Here is a 17,612-nt window from a genome sequence, read left to right as displayed (position 1 = left end):
TATGCATAATCTAAAGATACCAACTATTAATGTAAGTGGGACGTTAGAATTATGAATAGAAAATTCTTACTTGTACTATTTAATAAAGAACTGACTGACTACTTTGCCTAAAAAACTAAGCAATATTGTACTCTGAATAATAAATATTATATACAAATAATAGAAATACCGTTAAATGCTTATAAAATCACACTTATCATTAAATTATCATAATGGCAATGATCTCATTTGACTCAGCGGCATTGATTAAACTGACCAATTTCGTTAGTTCCTTGTTTTAATAACGTAAAAGAAAATAATTATCGATAAGCTTATCGATCCAGACGTAAAATTCCTACAACGTTAGTTTTAGCTGGTATATTCGTATATTAACTGGTGATTTAATATATGTCCAATTATAGTATTTCATTGAGCTGAAGAATCCGGAAATCTTTTACAGGAAATTTAGTCAATATGTTTAAAAATGTCAACGTAACCGATGGGTCACAAATGGTTAAATTGGCCGTGGCTCTTATGAATGAGCTGGCATTTGTTGTGGAGTTGGTGTTACATAACGGATGGTTGTTCGGTACGTTGTGCTGTGTTCGATGCGGCATATAGCACAGTCAGTTCTGGGCTAAACATTTCGTTCGAAGGCCATTTAGTACAAAGCGTGTGCGGCGTATCGCTCGCCACGCGTGCCCCGCGGTTTCCTGTTTGACAACTATCGACTTCACTTACATCACTATCGCTTTCTGTCATGCTTTGCGCGGCTGTTAGATGCTTGTAAAGGGGTCTGCCCTGTTGCTAAGTACCTTTGTAAATGCGTTTGTCATTGAAAATATGTACTGCCGGTATTATTATTACAACTTCCCAATATCACAACTGAGAAGTCTTCCTTATTATTAAAATATTTAAATTGGTCGTTTTTGTTATGTCATTATAAAATCATTCGGCGCTAATTTAAGCATTAACATTTCATAATTGATTAGCGTGAAGTATTGTCGATACTATAGAAATTTCAACAAGCATTGACGAGCTGTAAAATATCAACAGACAATTTAATTTGATCAATCATTTCGTAAATAGAGCAGAAAACCATTCACCATATAATGTAAATGCGACTCATGAGATTTTCTGCAATTGTGGCCAATAGGGCCGATGGCGATTGGCCTATGTCAATCAGAATTAGAACGCATCAGAGCATGCTGAGATCTAGTTTTATCAGTCTGACAAAATAATTGTTAGATTGTCAGGCAAATAAATCTATCTATCTATTTTTTGTCTAATAGTAGATTAGTCATTAACATTTTACTTAATAAAAGAAATGAAATAGCTTTTATTAACTACATGAGTTATCAAAATATTGTCATAATAATTATCTACCTACTGTTAACTGTTACCAGAGTGTCATTTCAATACCGAAATTTATCGTTGCGAATTATATAACTGAATATATATACAATAACACATCTGAGTAATCATGAAAGCAACTTAAATAAATGTATATTTGAATAATAGTATGATATGTAAATAAGAAACAGAAAATCAATAAAAAGATACACGTGCCTCTTATGAACAAATAATGCCTTCAAAAGTATAATATATTACAAAGAATAATAATGATCCTTGGAGCTTGTATAAAAGTAAATATATTGTTACGAATACAATAATCACTTACCACATTTTGAAATGGCAAACAACTTCAGAAACACTCGCCGAAAAATTAGAATGCTTTTGAGAAAAACAAAGATATGCCTGCAATGTGCTGGAAAAATTTGAATAACTAAGTATGAAAAATTATTACTTACAATAAATCAATGTTATTAAATATAAGCAAGTTCATCGTGGAGATGACTCCACGATGAACTTGCTTATATTTAATAATAATTTAAATGAGAAGGAGAAGGAGGACGATGACGTCCTCCTTCTCCTTCTCATAGTTTATATAATAATAGAATTTTATTATATAATGTATTATAATTTATAACAAATAAATGCTTTGTACGTAAATAAATTTGCAAAAAAGCATACGGTCCACTGCTATTGCTTATTTCACAATCGCTTAGTCGATCAACATCGTTATACAGTGTAGAAATTAATTTGACATAGACATTTTCGTAACTTTCAGTTATTTTGAAATAAGCAGGGAAAGTTGGAACTTTTTTCCCAATCCTACGCTCCAGTAGTCCAACAGAGGTAGTGTCTTGTACAATTTCTATGCTTGCAACACCGACATCGCGAAATATTTCGTAAACACGATTTATAAACCTTTTAGCCATTTAGCCTTTATAGTTTCCAACTTTAGGTCTAATTATTTATCTTCTAGGTAATATTTTGTTACAAGTTAAGAACGTTTAAACTCGTAGTCATCGACCTTTACGTTATCTATATTTTTTTTAATCAGAGAAATTTCGGTATTTCCGAATATTTGCTTAAATATCAGTACTTTTTAAGAGTTTTTTTTTACAGTCAAGTAAAAAGTTAATCACCCAGTAAGATTCTGAAGTTAAAATTAAACAATAATTAAAATTTTAGCACCTTAGCTTAAAAACAAAATATATGCCTAGTTGGTAGTAGATTATTTAGAAATTCTATAATTATTAAATCACTTAAATACAATATCACAAAGTCAATCGCTGCTGACAATTGGTAAACAACTAATCATTACCAGTTTTTCTTTTACATTAATTTCCAACAGATCATAGTCGACGTTGTTAACATGACCAAATATAGATGTTGATAATTAAATTGTTCACTTCGCTTTTATAATTATGTTTGGTAGCATTCACTACTAGTATTACAGCGCTATGGTTGTCATAAAAACCATTAACGACCACAATCTTGAATCGGAATGAATCGAGTACACTAATGTAGTCTACCTACCATTCTAGGCCGGTACGTGCTTAATTACTGTGGGCAGAATTATGTAAGTTAGTCGGTCGTATTTCTTTTATGATCCAACCTTGAAACGTACACTTGATTCTTGGACTGATTGAGATATTTTTATTATATATGGTTCCTCATGTGTAAACAATGAGAGTCGGTTTCCTGATTGTCTATTTCCAGTTTTGATACTCTTAATAATATTATACAGTTGAAAGAAACATGTTTTGGACTTCATAATAAAATAAGCAATTTAATGTACCTAATTAAACAAAAATATATTTTGTCAATAGATACCAATAAATGTAAAAATAATTCATCGCATCCAAAAAAAAAATAAGAGACGTCAGAATTTTTAGATGTATGTAAATTTTAGAGCAGTGATAATTTTAGTAGTATGTATTAGAGAATTTGTTATAATAATTTTCCAGAGAATAATTTCCACTGCACTGATACCTATATGCCATTGTATTTTAAATAGTAGATGTAAAATATCAGCTTTTGAATTGTAAATTAAAACACTTTCGTAATGTTTCATTTTTGCGGTATTCCGCTTTATACTTTATATTCGATACAATGTATAGCATAGTTTATTAGGCAATCAAAACGAAAAAGAGTTTGGATTAAAATTTTTATGAATATGTTTCCTAGAATAACGATAGAAACGATTTCGTTGAAAGGAAACTTAGGAACAAGCAACATAAGCTACCATTTTAAATGAGCTGGTTAAATCAAAGAACTATAAGAAAAATTATAGGAATCGTTATAAATATACAACAACAACTAAAGAGATTGATGGAAATTCGTGGAAAATGGCAAGAGCTCCACCAACAAGAGCGCGGCATTTCAATTATAATGTTAGAGTTATTTTCTTACTACTTCTAATGACTCTAGGTGATCACTCCACCCAAATCGATTACATTTTTAAGAATTATCTCATTAATGTTTTTTTTTTAAATGTCAAGAATGTTCGGTTGCTGTTTGTATTAAAATGTGGTTTTTTGCTTTCATTCAGCCTTAATCACATTTTCAAAGCGATTGCCAAACCGATTTGCCTTCGTTTGCTACCAAAACAGTCAGTAAAAGGTAAAGAGAATGTATACTCTACATTTCCGGAATTTTGTTTACAGAAAAGTGTTAATGAAAGCAAGTTTATATATATAAAACCAAGGCCAGCCTTCTGGATTCATTGAAAAAAAGAATCATTTTCCTCGTTTAAGTTTAGTATATGCTGCTAGATCATTCTATCGGTCTCTGCGCGACATCTATGGGCTACTTTGGAAAAGGGCGCTGTTGCTATTAAATGATCTATAGCACGGTAAGGTAAAACGTAACTCTGCTCGTTGATAGGCAACATTAGAGAAAGTACAGTAACGTGCATCAAGATGGCGTTATTAGCAGTTTATTTCTATATTTTGCTTATCATGACACAGTGATTATGTTAATCTTCCCTTAATAATATTTAGTAGTACATTGACCCTATAAGTATATATTTTGTTAACGACTCAGACAAATTTGTATTTTTGTATTGTATAAATATTTTTTTTATTTTTACCACCACTGCAATTATTTGTATAGTATAATCTAATTTCCAGTTTTTTGTCTTAAGGGCATTTATCTCAGAGAGAACAAAGAGGTATAACTATTCAGCCTTCCTCAAAACGTTTCCTTCACTTATTATTATATTATATGATAACTAGCATTTTCGAAAATTCATGCAAACACCCAAGGCAGGCAGCACGCAAACCATCAGGTCAATAAATATGTAAAATAAGTATTGTATGTACTGAAAACACAAAATTGTAAGATTTATTATCGAAAGACAACCCTACAGAAGCAGTTTGATGCAAAACATGTGAACTGCAACGTTTCGAATGGTTTCACACGGACAATGGCGGGTGAGCCTGCCGCGCACCGCTGCCTCTGCACCGCCTACACGATAACAGGCTGTTCTATTATTGTGCACTAACAACCCGCCCAGATTTGTCTCCTCTTTGTGAATCTTTACTTAAAAAAACGCCCTTGTGAGAATATCCCATAATGTAGCTTTCTATAGGTCAAAGAACTATAAAAATCGGTTAGGTATTTTTTAATTTATTTTCTAGATAACAAAAAAATCACATATTATTTTAAATATATATCATTGTAAGTAGGCAATTGTGGATTGAATTAATAAATTTAATCGGTATAATTATTATAAAAAATAGAGTTTTAATTAAATCTATAAATATTTATCTCCTCATTACAGCGTATGTAACAAATCAAATTTAATGATCCATTGTAATAATCTCATCACCACATAAATGGTAATCCAAAACATTATCTTGGATAAATTCGGCAACTTACAAATTTTTTACTGCGTTCGCTATATATGGCATGCAATTATTTAACATGCGACCTTCAATTAGTTGAGATCGGCCCACATTCATCGCCCAAGGAAAACTATACATCACGTTCCCCACAGATAATCTCATTGCTTTTTTTGTAACAACTACATAGAACAATATTTATTATACGTATGACTTCACGTTTCCCGCGCTCAAGGAAATGATAACTCTTTGTTCTGACTACTTTTTCATTAAGACACATTAGCTTCATAAAAACTGGCCACCTAATGTTAATATGATTTAGAAACAACGCGATTAAGTGAGACCACTTCCTTGACCTAATAAAAAGCAGCTCTACAGAAATCATTGTAATGAAAATGAAAAAAGACTTTGTATCTCTAATACTACTGTATTAGATCATTTCAAATGTCTCATGTATAAAATTAGAACAAACAATGGACTGAAATCATTACAAAATCGTGACAAAATTTTGAATATCTGAGGTATGTTTTGCGCGAATAATCCATGACTACTAAGATCACGACTGTTAAATCTCGCATTGCACTTTTATATTGCGATTTCTGCAATTAAATATGACTTTTTGGTGAAACAGTGCAACAATAGAACAGTTGCGGACAACAATGGGCGGTATTCTGACGATTGTGACCCCTACCGTTGCTAAATACAGTCACAATGAGAGAAGCGCCTGTTGATCGTCTTTTAAACGATCTTGCACTTCTATCGCAACTCTAATAACACGTTGCGATGGATTATCAGGCCAAGGTTCGATTGCAACAGGCTTTCTAACACCTGCGAATAGGACTTCTGCATCTGTTTTTGGCAGTCCAAGTACGCGTTGACTTAACATTCATTTAAATTCTTCTCACCTTTTAACCTTTTTAATTTGGTTAGGAAATTTTAAAACTTGAATTGTTTGGATAGTGCTATTGTTTTTGATGTTTTAATTTGATCCAAGTAATTTTATAGTAGTGATATTGAAACGTTTCGTAACAGTTGACTAGGTGCAACCTTGCCTTCTTTTATACCAGCGGCATCGAAGTAAACTAATGAACCGAAAACATTATGCGCGGGGCCTAGGCATGATTTCACTTATTTGTGGTGCGAATTATCGTACGTCACGCATCATCATAACATAATTTAACATCTCCATTGAGATAATATCATTGAACAAAAAATATAAGTCGATCTGAATATCTGATAATTGCTTCTGTTAATTGGTGTGTTTTTATTGCAATAAATTTTATTATCAAATTCAGTACTTACTTCCTTATTATATCAGCATCGTAGACAATAAGTTGGTAAAACTTGATTATCTACGTAATTTGTTTTATAACTATACTACTATCTGCCTACAAAGTTAATCGTTTTTATTTTGTTTTGTCTAAAACAATATGATTATTATAAAAATAAAATTATTATTTAAAAAAATGTTATTTGCATACGTAAGCAATCTAATTAATTATGTAAGTCTTAAATGTCCCAATTAACATTTTCTACACTTTAAATATTTATGTCATGCACACTCACGGATACAGCAATGACCTTAACTATAATTATATTAAGACTACCAATTTCTGAAAATAAAAACATAAATTGAACATATCCTGTACTGTACATTTATTATTTCTATCTGTTTTAAAATTCATCTTGAATGGTTTAGAATATCGACTTTAATTTATTTACTAAAATTATATACATTCATATAAATTTTAAACTCATATAAGTGATCTACTAGTAGTAGATTACCAGATTATAGTGAAGTTAATTCTTGGATATAGTATTAAAGTTACAAAATGTAATTATGTTTTAAAGGTTTTAAATAGTTTTAATAGTCACCGACAAGGAACTGTCAGGTATTCCACCTATTTTTCTTGAAAATCTTAAAACCAACTTCTAATTATGTAGAAAATAAAATTGGAGTTCTTTGTCAGGACAGTAATAATACTTATTATTCTTGTGAATCCTGGGGTCGTATATTAAACAGATAATTATTCTAAGTAGAAGTTAAAATTCTAATTCTATTCCACTCATTTATTGTTCTTGTTTGTATGATGATGATGAGTGAAATATTTTTTTTTTCCAGTGCTGGAATGATGGGCGAGGGCCTGCTGACGCTCACGTACGGCAAGCACCACGCCTGCATCTTGAACGAGGTGGGGGCTGCGTGGCGTGGCGCCAGGTACTCTGACCTGGTGTTGGTTTGTGACGACGCCGTGCCTCTGGCTGCCCACCGCATCGTCATGGCTGCTGCTAGCCCACTAATCAGGTAAATAAACCATATTTTTATTAATTTAGCAATAAATTATGATAAAATAGGCAGACTTAATGCTATAGGCATTCTCTACCTGTCTACCTTCACGAAATCCAGAAATACTTGATGGCGATCTTTGAATATAAAAAATTACATATATACAAATATTGGACTAAACTAGAAATAGAATACACATTACACACACATACAATATATACATACAATGTATAATATATATACACATACTCTTAATATGGAGGAATACACATCCCGTAACGCTGTCCGCGTGAAGTCAAAACTGTTCTCTTTTATGTTAAACAAGTTGTGTATCAAATTTTATTCTAGGATTCATTAATCTAAATTTATTGATGGGAATAATGACGATTTGAAATTGTCAAAGGGATATATCACATCATAATATTAAGATAGATAAAGACTGAGGGAAAAAATTAAAACATTTTCGAAATCGGCATTATGTATCAAATTTAATAATTATATTTCCAAACTTTTATCTTATCCATATCCTAATGCACCATCATGCAAGGAGATATAGAAACTCCTTTCTACCTTTTAAAGATATGATATACACGGTTAATAAGTATTCCTAAGAAATAAAATATTGTGCTATTTGTCTTAATTTTTTATTACTTTAAAATTTGTAATGAACATTCAAAATAGCAAAATTATTCACAAATATATTATCTATTGTTTAATTAGATTTGAATACATTAGATGCTTATAAGTATATAGCATATCCTAGAAGTAACATTAATTGAAGGTTTACTGGTTAATCACTATTCTAATTCACCTTAAGCACGTAAAGCAACAAATCTACATCTATTTATTTTGCAGTATCAGAAATTACTGTTTTCCAAAGACCTTCTTTAAGCTTACGTAAAATATTTACGTTGTGAAATACAATATTTATGTTTTTGTTTTTCAGAAAAATACTTGATGACACTCCATCTGTCGAGAACCCAGTCACTATTCACATGTCGGGTATCAGCAGCACACTAATGAGGCATCTTCTCGTTTTTCTATACAGTGGTCAAGCATATATCGAGGTAAATCATTTTCGAAAATTCTAATATTTCTATACATTTACTGACTGCCTCGGTAGTCTAGCGATTTAGCACCTTACTTTAAATGGTCGCGGGTTCGATTGCTTACACAGTATTTGTATTCATGTGTATGATTATTTGTAGCGGTCTCGGTATTTTTTATGTACAAAAGAAATATATATGTATTTATATCAGTAGTACCCATAATACAAGCACTGGTTAGCTTGGGATTAGATAGTGCTGTATAAATTATCCTGAAATATTGTTATTATTTTTTATACTGAGCTTCCAATGACCCAAATTAATCATTAATATTTTTATTCCAGTCTGGTGAAATTGATGATATGCAAGAACTTTTTGAGCTTCTAGAAATAAAATCAGATGTGTGGAAATCTACAAAAGAACGACAACAGGCCGAGGAAAGAAACAGATCTTGTGAGCGATTAAAAGCAAAAAGTCTCAAAACAGACATTAACAGCAACGAAAGCAGTAAACACGACGCCCCTTCAGGGTCGTCACATTCAGAAAGTGATAGAGTAACACCTGGTGCAGGATACAGTAAAGAAAAAGATCGAGAATCAGAAGCTATGAGCATAAAGAAAGAAAATATGTCAACTAGCAGTAATGATGAAAGAGACGATGACGATCAAGATGGAGAAAACAAAGAATGCGGCAGATTAACGGCACGGCGAAGAAGTTCGTCAAATCCTGTCAATTTGTCTGTAACAAGGAATTCAGAGAACACCGGTAGTGAACACGACGACTCGCAGGATGTTGATGTGGAAACAGTCGCAGCAAAGGTAATTTAGTCATATAAACGTACTATTTAAATGCTTAATTCACTTGTCTTTATACTTCAATCAAAGAGGGAAAACGATTTTTCCCATCGATTTTTGGTTATGAGCAGTCATATAACTTCAGTTTGAGCGTGCAATATGATATTATTCCTGGTTGGTATCATAAAACTATCAGGAAGCTATATTTTAAATTAATATAGTGAAAATATACATCTTGAGTTTATTCTTAAATCATAATTATTTCGTTAGGCTTGAGAATATTCATCATAAGTAATTATATAAAACTTTTCAGAATATTGAGAGGAGAAGATCAACATCTTCCAGTCAAGACGATCAGCCCCGGGAAACTGTATATAGAAGACAACTACTCAGTGATCGACTAGGTCGAACAATAGAGAGACCTAAAAGGAAATCACATTATCTTGAACCGCCAGAACTAGATCTTCGAACCGCTGTCAAATTAGAAGATTACGCACATTTAAAACCACCTGATCAAGATTTAATGTCACTTGTTCAAACATCGCCAGAAAACTATGTGGTTACACCTCATCGGAAAAGACGACCCGGCTTCCACAATTCTCCTTCACAAAATCCTCCGTTTGTATCATATCCCCCAAGTTACCTAGAAGAAATAGCACATTTACGATATCAGCACGGTTCAGCAGGAGTAGCAGCAGTAGCAGCAACCGCAAGACTTGGAGCTCTGCATCCACTTAGTACATCAGCGCCACCATACTTACCTGAAAGAAGTGCAACTCCGCCTACAGCCACACATGAGGATGCTCTCAAATATCGACCTCCCAGTGCGGGTTCATGGGGGCCATGGCTGTGCCAACCACAAATGGGAGGAGATGAAGCCCCTTCAACAGAACATGATCAAGGGTCCAGCAAGCAAGCGCCAGTACGTGAATATCGTTGCGAGTACTGTGGCAAACAATTTGGTATGTCGTGGAATCTCAAAACACATCTCCGAGTTCACACAGGTGAGAAACCATTTGCCTGTCGACTCTGTGTTGCAATGTTCAAACAGAAAGCACACTTACTGAAGCACTTGTGCTCAGTCCATCGTAATGTAATATCTTCCAGCGAAAACGACGGACGTACTAATACGCCCGGTCGATTTAATTGCTGTTTCTGCCAACTCACCTTCGAAGCATTACCGGAGCTCATCAGACATTTGTCGGGGCCCCACAACAGTTTACTACTAAGCAAAAATCTACACGAATGACGCTTGCCCACATGACGCTATTCAATGCGTAAAAATGGACTATGAAATTTCTTCTCTCGATTCGAGAGTTCAATTGTGATATGTGTTTAAGAAGGATATTAGGTTAAGGTTTAATTATAAGTTATGTAATATCGCAGAGCGATACTCAAAGTGAGTGAGGCATTCGCAGCATTATACTGTGGATGTATTGTTGATGACTAATTTAAAATCACATGTTTGCCGAATGGGTCCAAATTATTATAATTTGTTTAAAAATTATAATCCGGGACCAATACCTTCCAAGATAGTATTTATTTGAAAGCTGTATTTCATTAGGGTAAATAATATTTAAAAGCCACCGACACATTAATTCCTTAAGTATAGAAAATAGACACGATTGTCAATGAAAAGTTGCGAAAGATGTAGAGCCTAAACTAAGAATGTCACTTAAACTACCTCCTAATTTAAATCAGTAACTTGATGAAACTTCAGTGACATCGATATGGTTTGTTTGACATTGACTGTAGATTTTCTTCAATGAAACTATTCGGTCAATAATTCTAGTCAGGTACGGAACAAAGAGTTATATCAAATATATGTAATTCGCGTTTCTGTTTTTCATTTTATTAAAGCAATTATAAACTATAACGCTACCTAATTTTCTTCACTGATTCCTCAAAATATTTTTAAAATATAGTAAAAATTAATTAAAAGTGATGCGTATTGTTTACGTTTCTTAAATATCTCGTTGTCTTATTTTTTATTTATTGCATGGGTTTAAAAAAGTTTAAAAGTTCTTAATTAGGTATTTAAAAGTACTCGAATACTCGATACGAAAATGAGTATAATTACTTTGTTCCATTTCAATAAATCAGATTTGACATTTCGCAGCTTTTTAACGACATTTACAATCTCAATATTAGGTTTTATCATTTATGTAACTTCTAAAATAGATAAAAATGTGTTCGTAATATTATATTTTTGTAATTATTATGCCTTTATATACTTCATTCGTTCGTACCGATTATTTGCAATGTGGTTGAACACCAAAGATTTGTAAAGCATTGAAAATATTTTGGTGTACAATTAAGAGAAATTAAAGGGACCTGAAATGATTATGATTTGTTAAACTTAACGTATGTAGGTACCAATTTTTATAATCTCATCTCTGTAGTTAATAACTACATACTAACTTTGGTATTTCTGTAACCATTTCCATATTTCCACTAAAAACTGTTGTATAAGTACTTGAATATCTTTCTATTTTTCGATTAATTTACTATTTTAATGTTAATTAAAAACTTATCAGGCATTGTATTCAGATGAATATTTCTAGAGACTTGCTGTATTTTAGCTGTGCTAAATAAACCTATTAAAAGTACATTCGAAATAGTTTTTTCTCGAACACGTTATTGTGGCCAGTTATATTAAAACTATTGTTATAAAGAAGGCTGGATATTAAAAGTATCTTTTAAGGTTTCTAATAAAGTGTCTGATATTAAATTATTAGTTATTGTAAAATTTATTCCAACTAATCTTGATTTTTTTTTAATTGGAACAAGTTTTATATATTGTCTGTAATACTCACTTTGTACAAAAAGTACTATTGCAAAATACGTATGTTTCATAAAACAGGCATTGTTAGTAACAAGATGTAATTCCATTATATTTACGATAGATACCTGTAATAATGCAATTCTTGCTTATAAATTGTGTGTACCACAATTAAAACTAAAGTTACCAACGAGAAGTTCAAAACATAGAGTAAACGATAAATTTGTCGAATTGCTTTAATGATTTTCATTCGAACGTTACCTTTCGTTATACCTGATGTTTTTTTTTCTTATTGTTTTGTTTTGTGTCAAATATTGACATTTCGTAATTGGGGAACAATTTAATCTTAAGAATTGTGATTTTGTGGTATCATAGATTATTTTATGTGATAAATGTCTGTTTTTATTATAAGTAGGCACGTCGAGGACGCCGTCTTCCATTGCGTTTTCCATACTTCCAACACAATCGTATTGATGTAAATAAAGTTAGACTTAAGTGAACTGTGCATGACAAAACAATCGTCCATAATTCTTGTGCTTACATGAATGAGAGAGTGTTTTATGTTGTATAATGAACAAACTGTACATTTTACTGTCTAATAATCTTCTGTAGTTATTGTAAAGCTTGTGATATGCCAGAAAAGCGAAATTGCCTACAAATAAAGAAAAATATCAATGCAAATTCAATGTATGTTTATAAAAATTATGTATAAGTTCAAAGAACGTTTTCTCGATTTATTACATTTAAGCGAATATACATTTTATCGGGTACTTAAACGAGATTTTATATATGTTATATAGTCTAAACATTTGTAATAATTGCAATCTTACAACTATTCAACACGACCTAATAATAGTAACCAATAATTATAGTTCCGTAAATATAAATAATACAAATAATAATTGAATAACGATTTCAACTCGCATCTCTAAATAAATTCAAGGTTTTTTGCAAACAGAATGTACACTTTTGGTCCTTTTTGTGAGTAATGTTTTGGAGAATCCGAGAGGGAGGGGATGATGATTGAGATGGGATAGATTGCTATTTTTTAAAGTAAATGAAAACGCGTCGGAACCAAAAAGCCACTGGATATACACGAGTATTTTAAATAAATAGTTGATATTTTTATCACTTCTAAAAAAAGCAACTTGTAATAATTCGAGAAAAATTCAAAATACAAAACCAATTCGATGCAAGTTTTCTAAATATTATTATCTAAAACATGACGTTGTTAAAAGTTAATGTAAATAAATAATAAATAGTTTTAAGGTTAATGATGAAAAAAAAAGCTTAACTTAATATTGTTGAACTTGAATATTGATTTTTCTCTGTTAATTGTAAATTAAAAGTATTTTATAAGATTTCACATAGTGTACAATTTTTTGTAGATAGAACATTAACATTCTGTAAAAATGTGTTCTTACTGTAGTAAATTAAATAACGAGAATATTTTAGTTACACACTTCGCTGTCATTTATTTCGTTGACCTGAATTTGTTCACTTCGTTCAGACTCTGGGAGAACAGTAGCGTACCAATCTATACAAATATGAAGAGTTTGTATGTTTGTATGTTCTGATTATTATCTCTGATATTACTGATCCGAGTTTGAAAACTCCTTTAGTGTTAGATTGTCCATTTACCGGGGAAGGCTATAGGCTATTGTCATTATTATAACATTGATCTACTACCGATATAAGCTGTAGCAGAAATTAGGAAAATATCACACAGATGATGTTGCGCTGGTCAGTTTGTTTTAATTTATAGTGATTGCCACTATAAATTAATGATAATAATTTGATGTAGCAGAGGTAGATCTACCACTGTAGAGTTATATATATAATATTACAAACTAATAAACGAAAAATTCCTATGCGGTCGAAGTACATGCGAGAGGTATATCAGCGAAATCTTCCAATGATCTTCTAAAAGATCTCTTGGCTTGTCTAGAACTACGCTAAGTTCTATACTAGAATGTGAATCTATAGCTGCACAAGCAGGCTGCTATCAGATTTAGCTGGGCAGGGGGAGAAACACGAGCGGTGAAGGTGAGTGTTGACGTATACTACACCCGGTTCACGTGACGGCGTAAATGTACATAGAGATAGCATATTAAATTGTAGTTTTTTTATTAATATACATAACCAAAAACAGTTTTCATTATATTACACGATTGAGCCTTCATCTGAAAGCAGTCTCGTCTGGATCGTGACGCCGGCTTTAAAGAAAAAAACAGTGATATAGATTATATATGTAGAGTTTCCTGCATACCAACTTACTATATTACAAAAATAACCTATGACACCGCAAACGTTATTTAGTACTATAAATTAAAATTTCTATTAAAAATAGGGGTTGGTGATAGAAGGGTGAGAATTTAGAGTTGTATGTATTTTTTAAAGCCATTAACTAATAATAATAAAATTATGTTAGGAGTGGACAATCCTTATCATTTAAAAGTATGAAAAATAGATGTTGGGCAATTCTCAATACACAAACAATTTCATAAAAATCAATCAAGCAATCAATTTAAGGAGTATGGTAAGTAACATTGTGACAGGAGAATATTATATATAAGATCGTACTCCCATCAATCGACTATCTGGGCCGAAAACGTTACATCATTGAGTAAAATCCGTCAAAAAATAGATACTAAACAGTTAATTGGCCGATACAATACAAGTATTATGTATATGCATGGTTGCCCACTGAAGCCCTACGTTATAACACGAATTATAACAGCGAAGCATTTCAAGTCACTGTTACCTACACACGCAGACGGGTAAGTTGTATACCTATGTAATACTTTCCACCGTTATAATCATAGACATGTAATAAAATGTAAACGAGTAATCTATGTGGATTAAATATGCTACAATAAAAAAAAAATCTATTCGTAACTATATAGTACACGCTAATCTAGTAAGTAGACTGCAATTATCGATTTATTTTATTACAATACATTGACTACTATCTCTATCACCATCAAGAACTGCTACAGATAGTATCCAATATTTAAAAAAAACACCATATTAGAGTAGATTTGCTTTCAAACGTAAATTACGGTAACATTATCTGAACTTGTAACTTTTCGTCTGAGTCCTTGTTTTTTTTTCATATTTTTTTTCTTCCTTTTTTAGTGGCAGTAGATGATATTCCATTGTCAAGTTATTAAATAGGTATTTATGTATGGTTTATATATATATATATATATATATATGTAGTGTATGTATGCTAGTTATTCATATATGTATATTTGTATGGGTATCGTTCAATATATTTGCACCGCCAACAATTACTCCCTGCACCACCCATGGTTGACAAGTAGATAATGCCGCATGTTGTTAAGTCCGTCATATGTACTTTAAAATTATGTGCATTAAAATTTAAATAAATAAATATTTAAAATTAAATCCAATCAATTTTCCTTACCTAAAAGAAATGTGGCACAACTCTATAGCTCTTACCCTATAAGAGCAATCTTAATAGACGACACTTTTTAGCTTATAGCGGGGAAAGCTGTGAATTATTCAAGAGTCTGTTTGAGTAAAACAAACCAAAAAAAATCTAGTGTTTATAACTTCAAATTAACAGTTTTTCAATACATGAACTATGAAAGAATATGCAGTACTTACACAGTAACAGTTAGTCCTCAATAAATTCATAACTGTGACAACGAAACTTTCATAATTATTGATAAAACAACAAATGTTCCTTCATATTTGTGGTTCACTTGTAAAAACATGTAGAATAGGTAGTAGATACATGTTCTTTTTTGAGGGACATAAAATTTCTATACTAAAAGGAGAGCAGCGAAACTTTCTGCTTACTTATTCGCACATTACAAATATTTATATTCATGAATAGAAATGTTTGTATTGTCTGAATGTTTTCTATGTATATTGTGTCTGTATTTACAAAAAAAAATCGAAGTATTTACATCAGTGTAGACAAAGTAGCGAATAACAGCAATTTACTTATAAATATTGTTCATATGTACCTCTGTGTTTGTGTCTAGCATATAAGAACGAGAAGAACAAGTTCTCGGTTAGCGTAAGTAATTAAAAAATAATAACCACGCCGCAGTCACTTGGCCAGTCTCCTCACACATAACAGACGGCAAACAGAAAAGACTAGAGAAGCAGCATTTCTATTTCAGATATAAATTTATTAGACTTTGTAAATTGTGTATATATAAATATAGCTTTAGTTCATTACATAGTATAAAACAACGTGCTTGTCTCCGGTTCTACTAATTTAAATTGAAAATATCTTGTATTATATAGCCAATATATAGAGGAAGGCTCGACTATAACATCATGCTTAACTTATAGGAGCAACAACAAAAAATACAAAAAACGGAGAAGTTTTTATTCCTTTTGAGAACACTGTCCGTCACCCACCGTCAACTATTTATTATATATATGCTATTTTAATAATTACCACAACAAGATAAATCAAACACACAGCGTCATCTAGTCCTAAACTAAACAAAACTTATGGGTACTAAACAACTGATAGAAAGACATAAATACATTTCTTTTGATAGCCTAATACCCGAATATCATTTATGTGTTTTGTAATTATAAATGGTTATTCATATATAGATTCATACAAATAGAAAAATACTGTACGTGACGTAGTTCCTCATAATTTAGATTGTATTTTTTTAATACATTTTCTTGACTATGTTCTCAGTTGTTTTCTGTTTGTCATGTAATGAACATAGTATTTACTAATAGCAATAAATCACCTTGTTACATAGAAAAGTAAAATTATAGTCCACAAATATCTAAGAAAATATAAAAATCGTGAAGAGTAGTCAGTATTTATTTTATTCAGTCGTAATTTATTATTTAACTAAAATTCTGGTAATTCTAACTGGTTTGTGTAGAAGTTGCATATATACAGACTCTTTCACTTTCTTTCATACTTCATTCACATAATAATAAGTACATTACGTATCTATATATCATTACGTACATTAATAATAAGATATATGTATTATCCAATTTCAGTTGATGAAATTATTATTATTATATATACACAGCTTAACTAATAAAACAATGAAATATTTTCTAACCGATATTCATAATTGAAATCTTTATAATATCACCTGCCTATTATTAATTAAATAAGAACTTCAAAAATAGATACACGTATAATTAGATGTAGACATACATACAAAGTAAATTGCAAAAACGAACTAGACATGCAGTATAGTATCCATACACGGCACCAGGTTATAAAAATAGAAAATAAAAATGACTAGCTCGGACCAGGGATGCCAACCGTACGGGGATCCTAGTACAATTACGAATTTTTAGCGATATGAAGTAGGATATTTTCGTCCTCATATAAACTTGTACGAGATTTTGACCTATGATAATAAACCAAATTACTAGGATTACGAGATTAGGTTAAGCGGGGATACAAGATTTTAGCAGATTTTTTATTTCTTCGTACGATGCTAAGTTTTTTAAGGTTGGCAACCCTAGCAGGTACCGTGGAACCGGTAGGCTGGCAGATGG

General features: G+C 31.5%; 1 protein-coding gene across 2 annotated transcripts in view; it reads left to right on the top strand.

Annotated features, from left to right (window-relative positions):
* Nucleotides 1-11,206, top strand: part of LOC131848925 (transcription factor Ken 1) — a 31,519-nt gene extending 20,313 nt beyond the window's left edge. For both annotated transcript variants that reach the window (XM_059198895.1, XM_059198888.1), the window contains exons 2-5: nucleotides 7,297-7,479; nucleotides 8,408-8,528; nucleotides 8,852-9,325; nucleotides 9,615-11,206. In XM_059198895.1, the coding sequence (XP_059054878.1) occupies nucleotides 7,304-7,479; nucleotides 8,408-8,528; nucleotides 8,852-9,325; nucleotides 9,615-10,550 (1,707 nt within the window). In that variant the 5' untranslated portion in view covers nucleotides 7,297-7,303 and the 3' untranslated portion in view covers nucleotides 10,551-11,206. The remainder of the gene's footprint in view (nucleotides 1-7,296; nucleotides 7,480-8,407; nucleotides 8,529-8,851; nucleotides 9,326-9,614) is intronic.
* The last annotated feature ends 6,406 nt before the right edge of the window (nucleotides 11,207-17,612 follow it).

The sequence above is a fragment of the Achroia grisella genome, unplaced genomic scaffold, assembly GCF_030625045.1.
Source record: "Achroia grisella isolate CSIRO2021 unplaced genomic scaffold, CSIRO_AGI_Agris_v1 utg1096, whole genome shotgun sequence".
In the NCBI taxonomy this organism is placed as follows: Eukaryota; Metazoa; Arthropoda; class Insecta; order Lepidoptera; family Pyralidae; genus Achroia; species Achroia grisella.
Note: the sequence above shows the minus strand (reverse complement) of the source record. Positions and strands in the feature narration are given on the sequence as shown.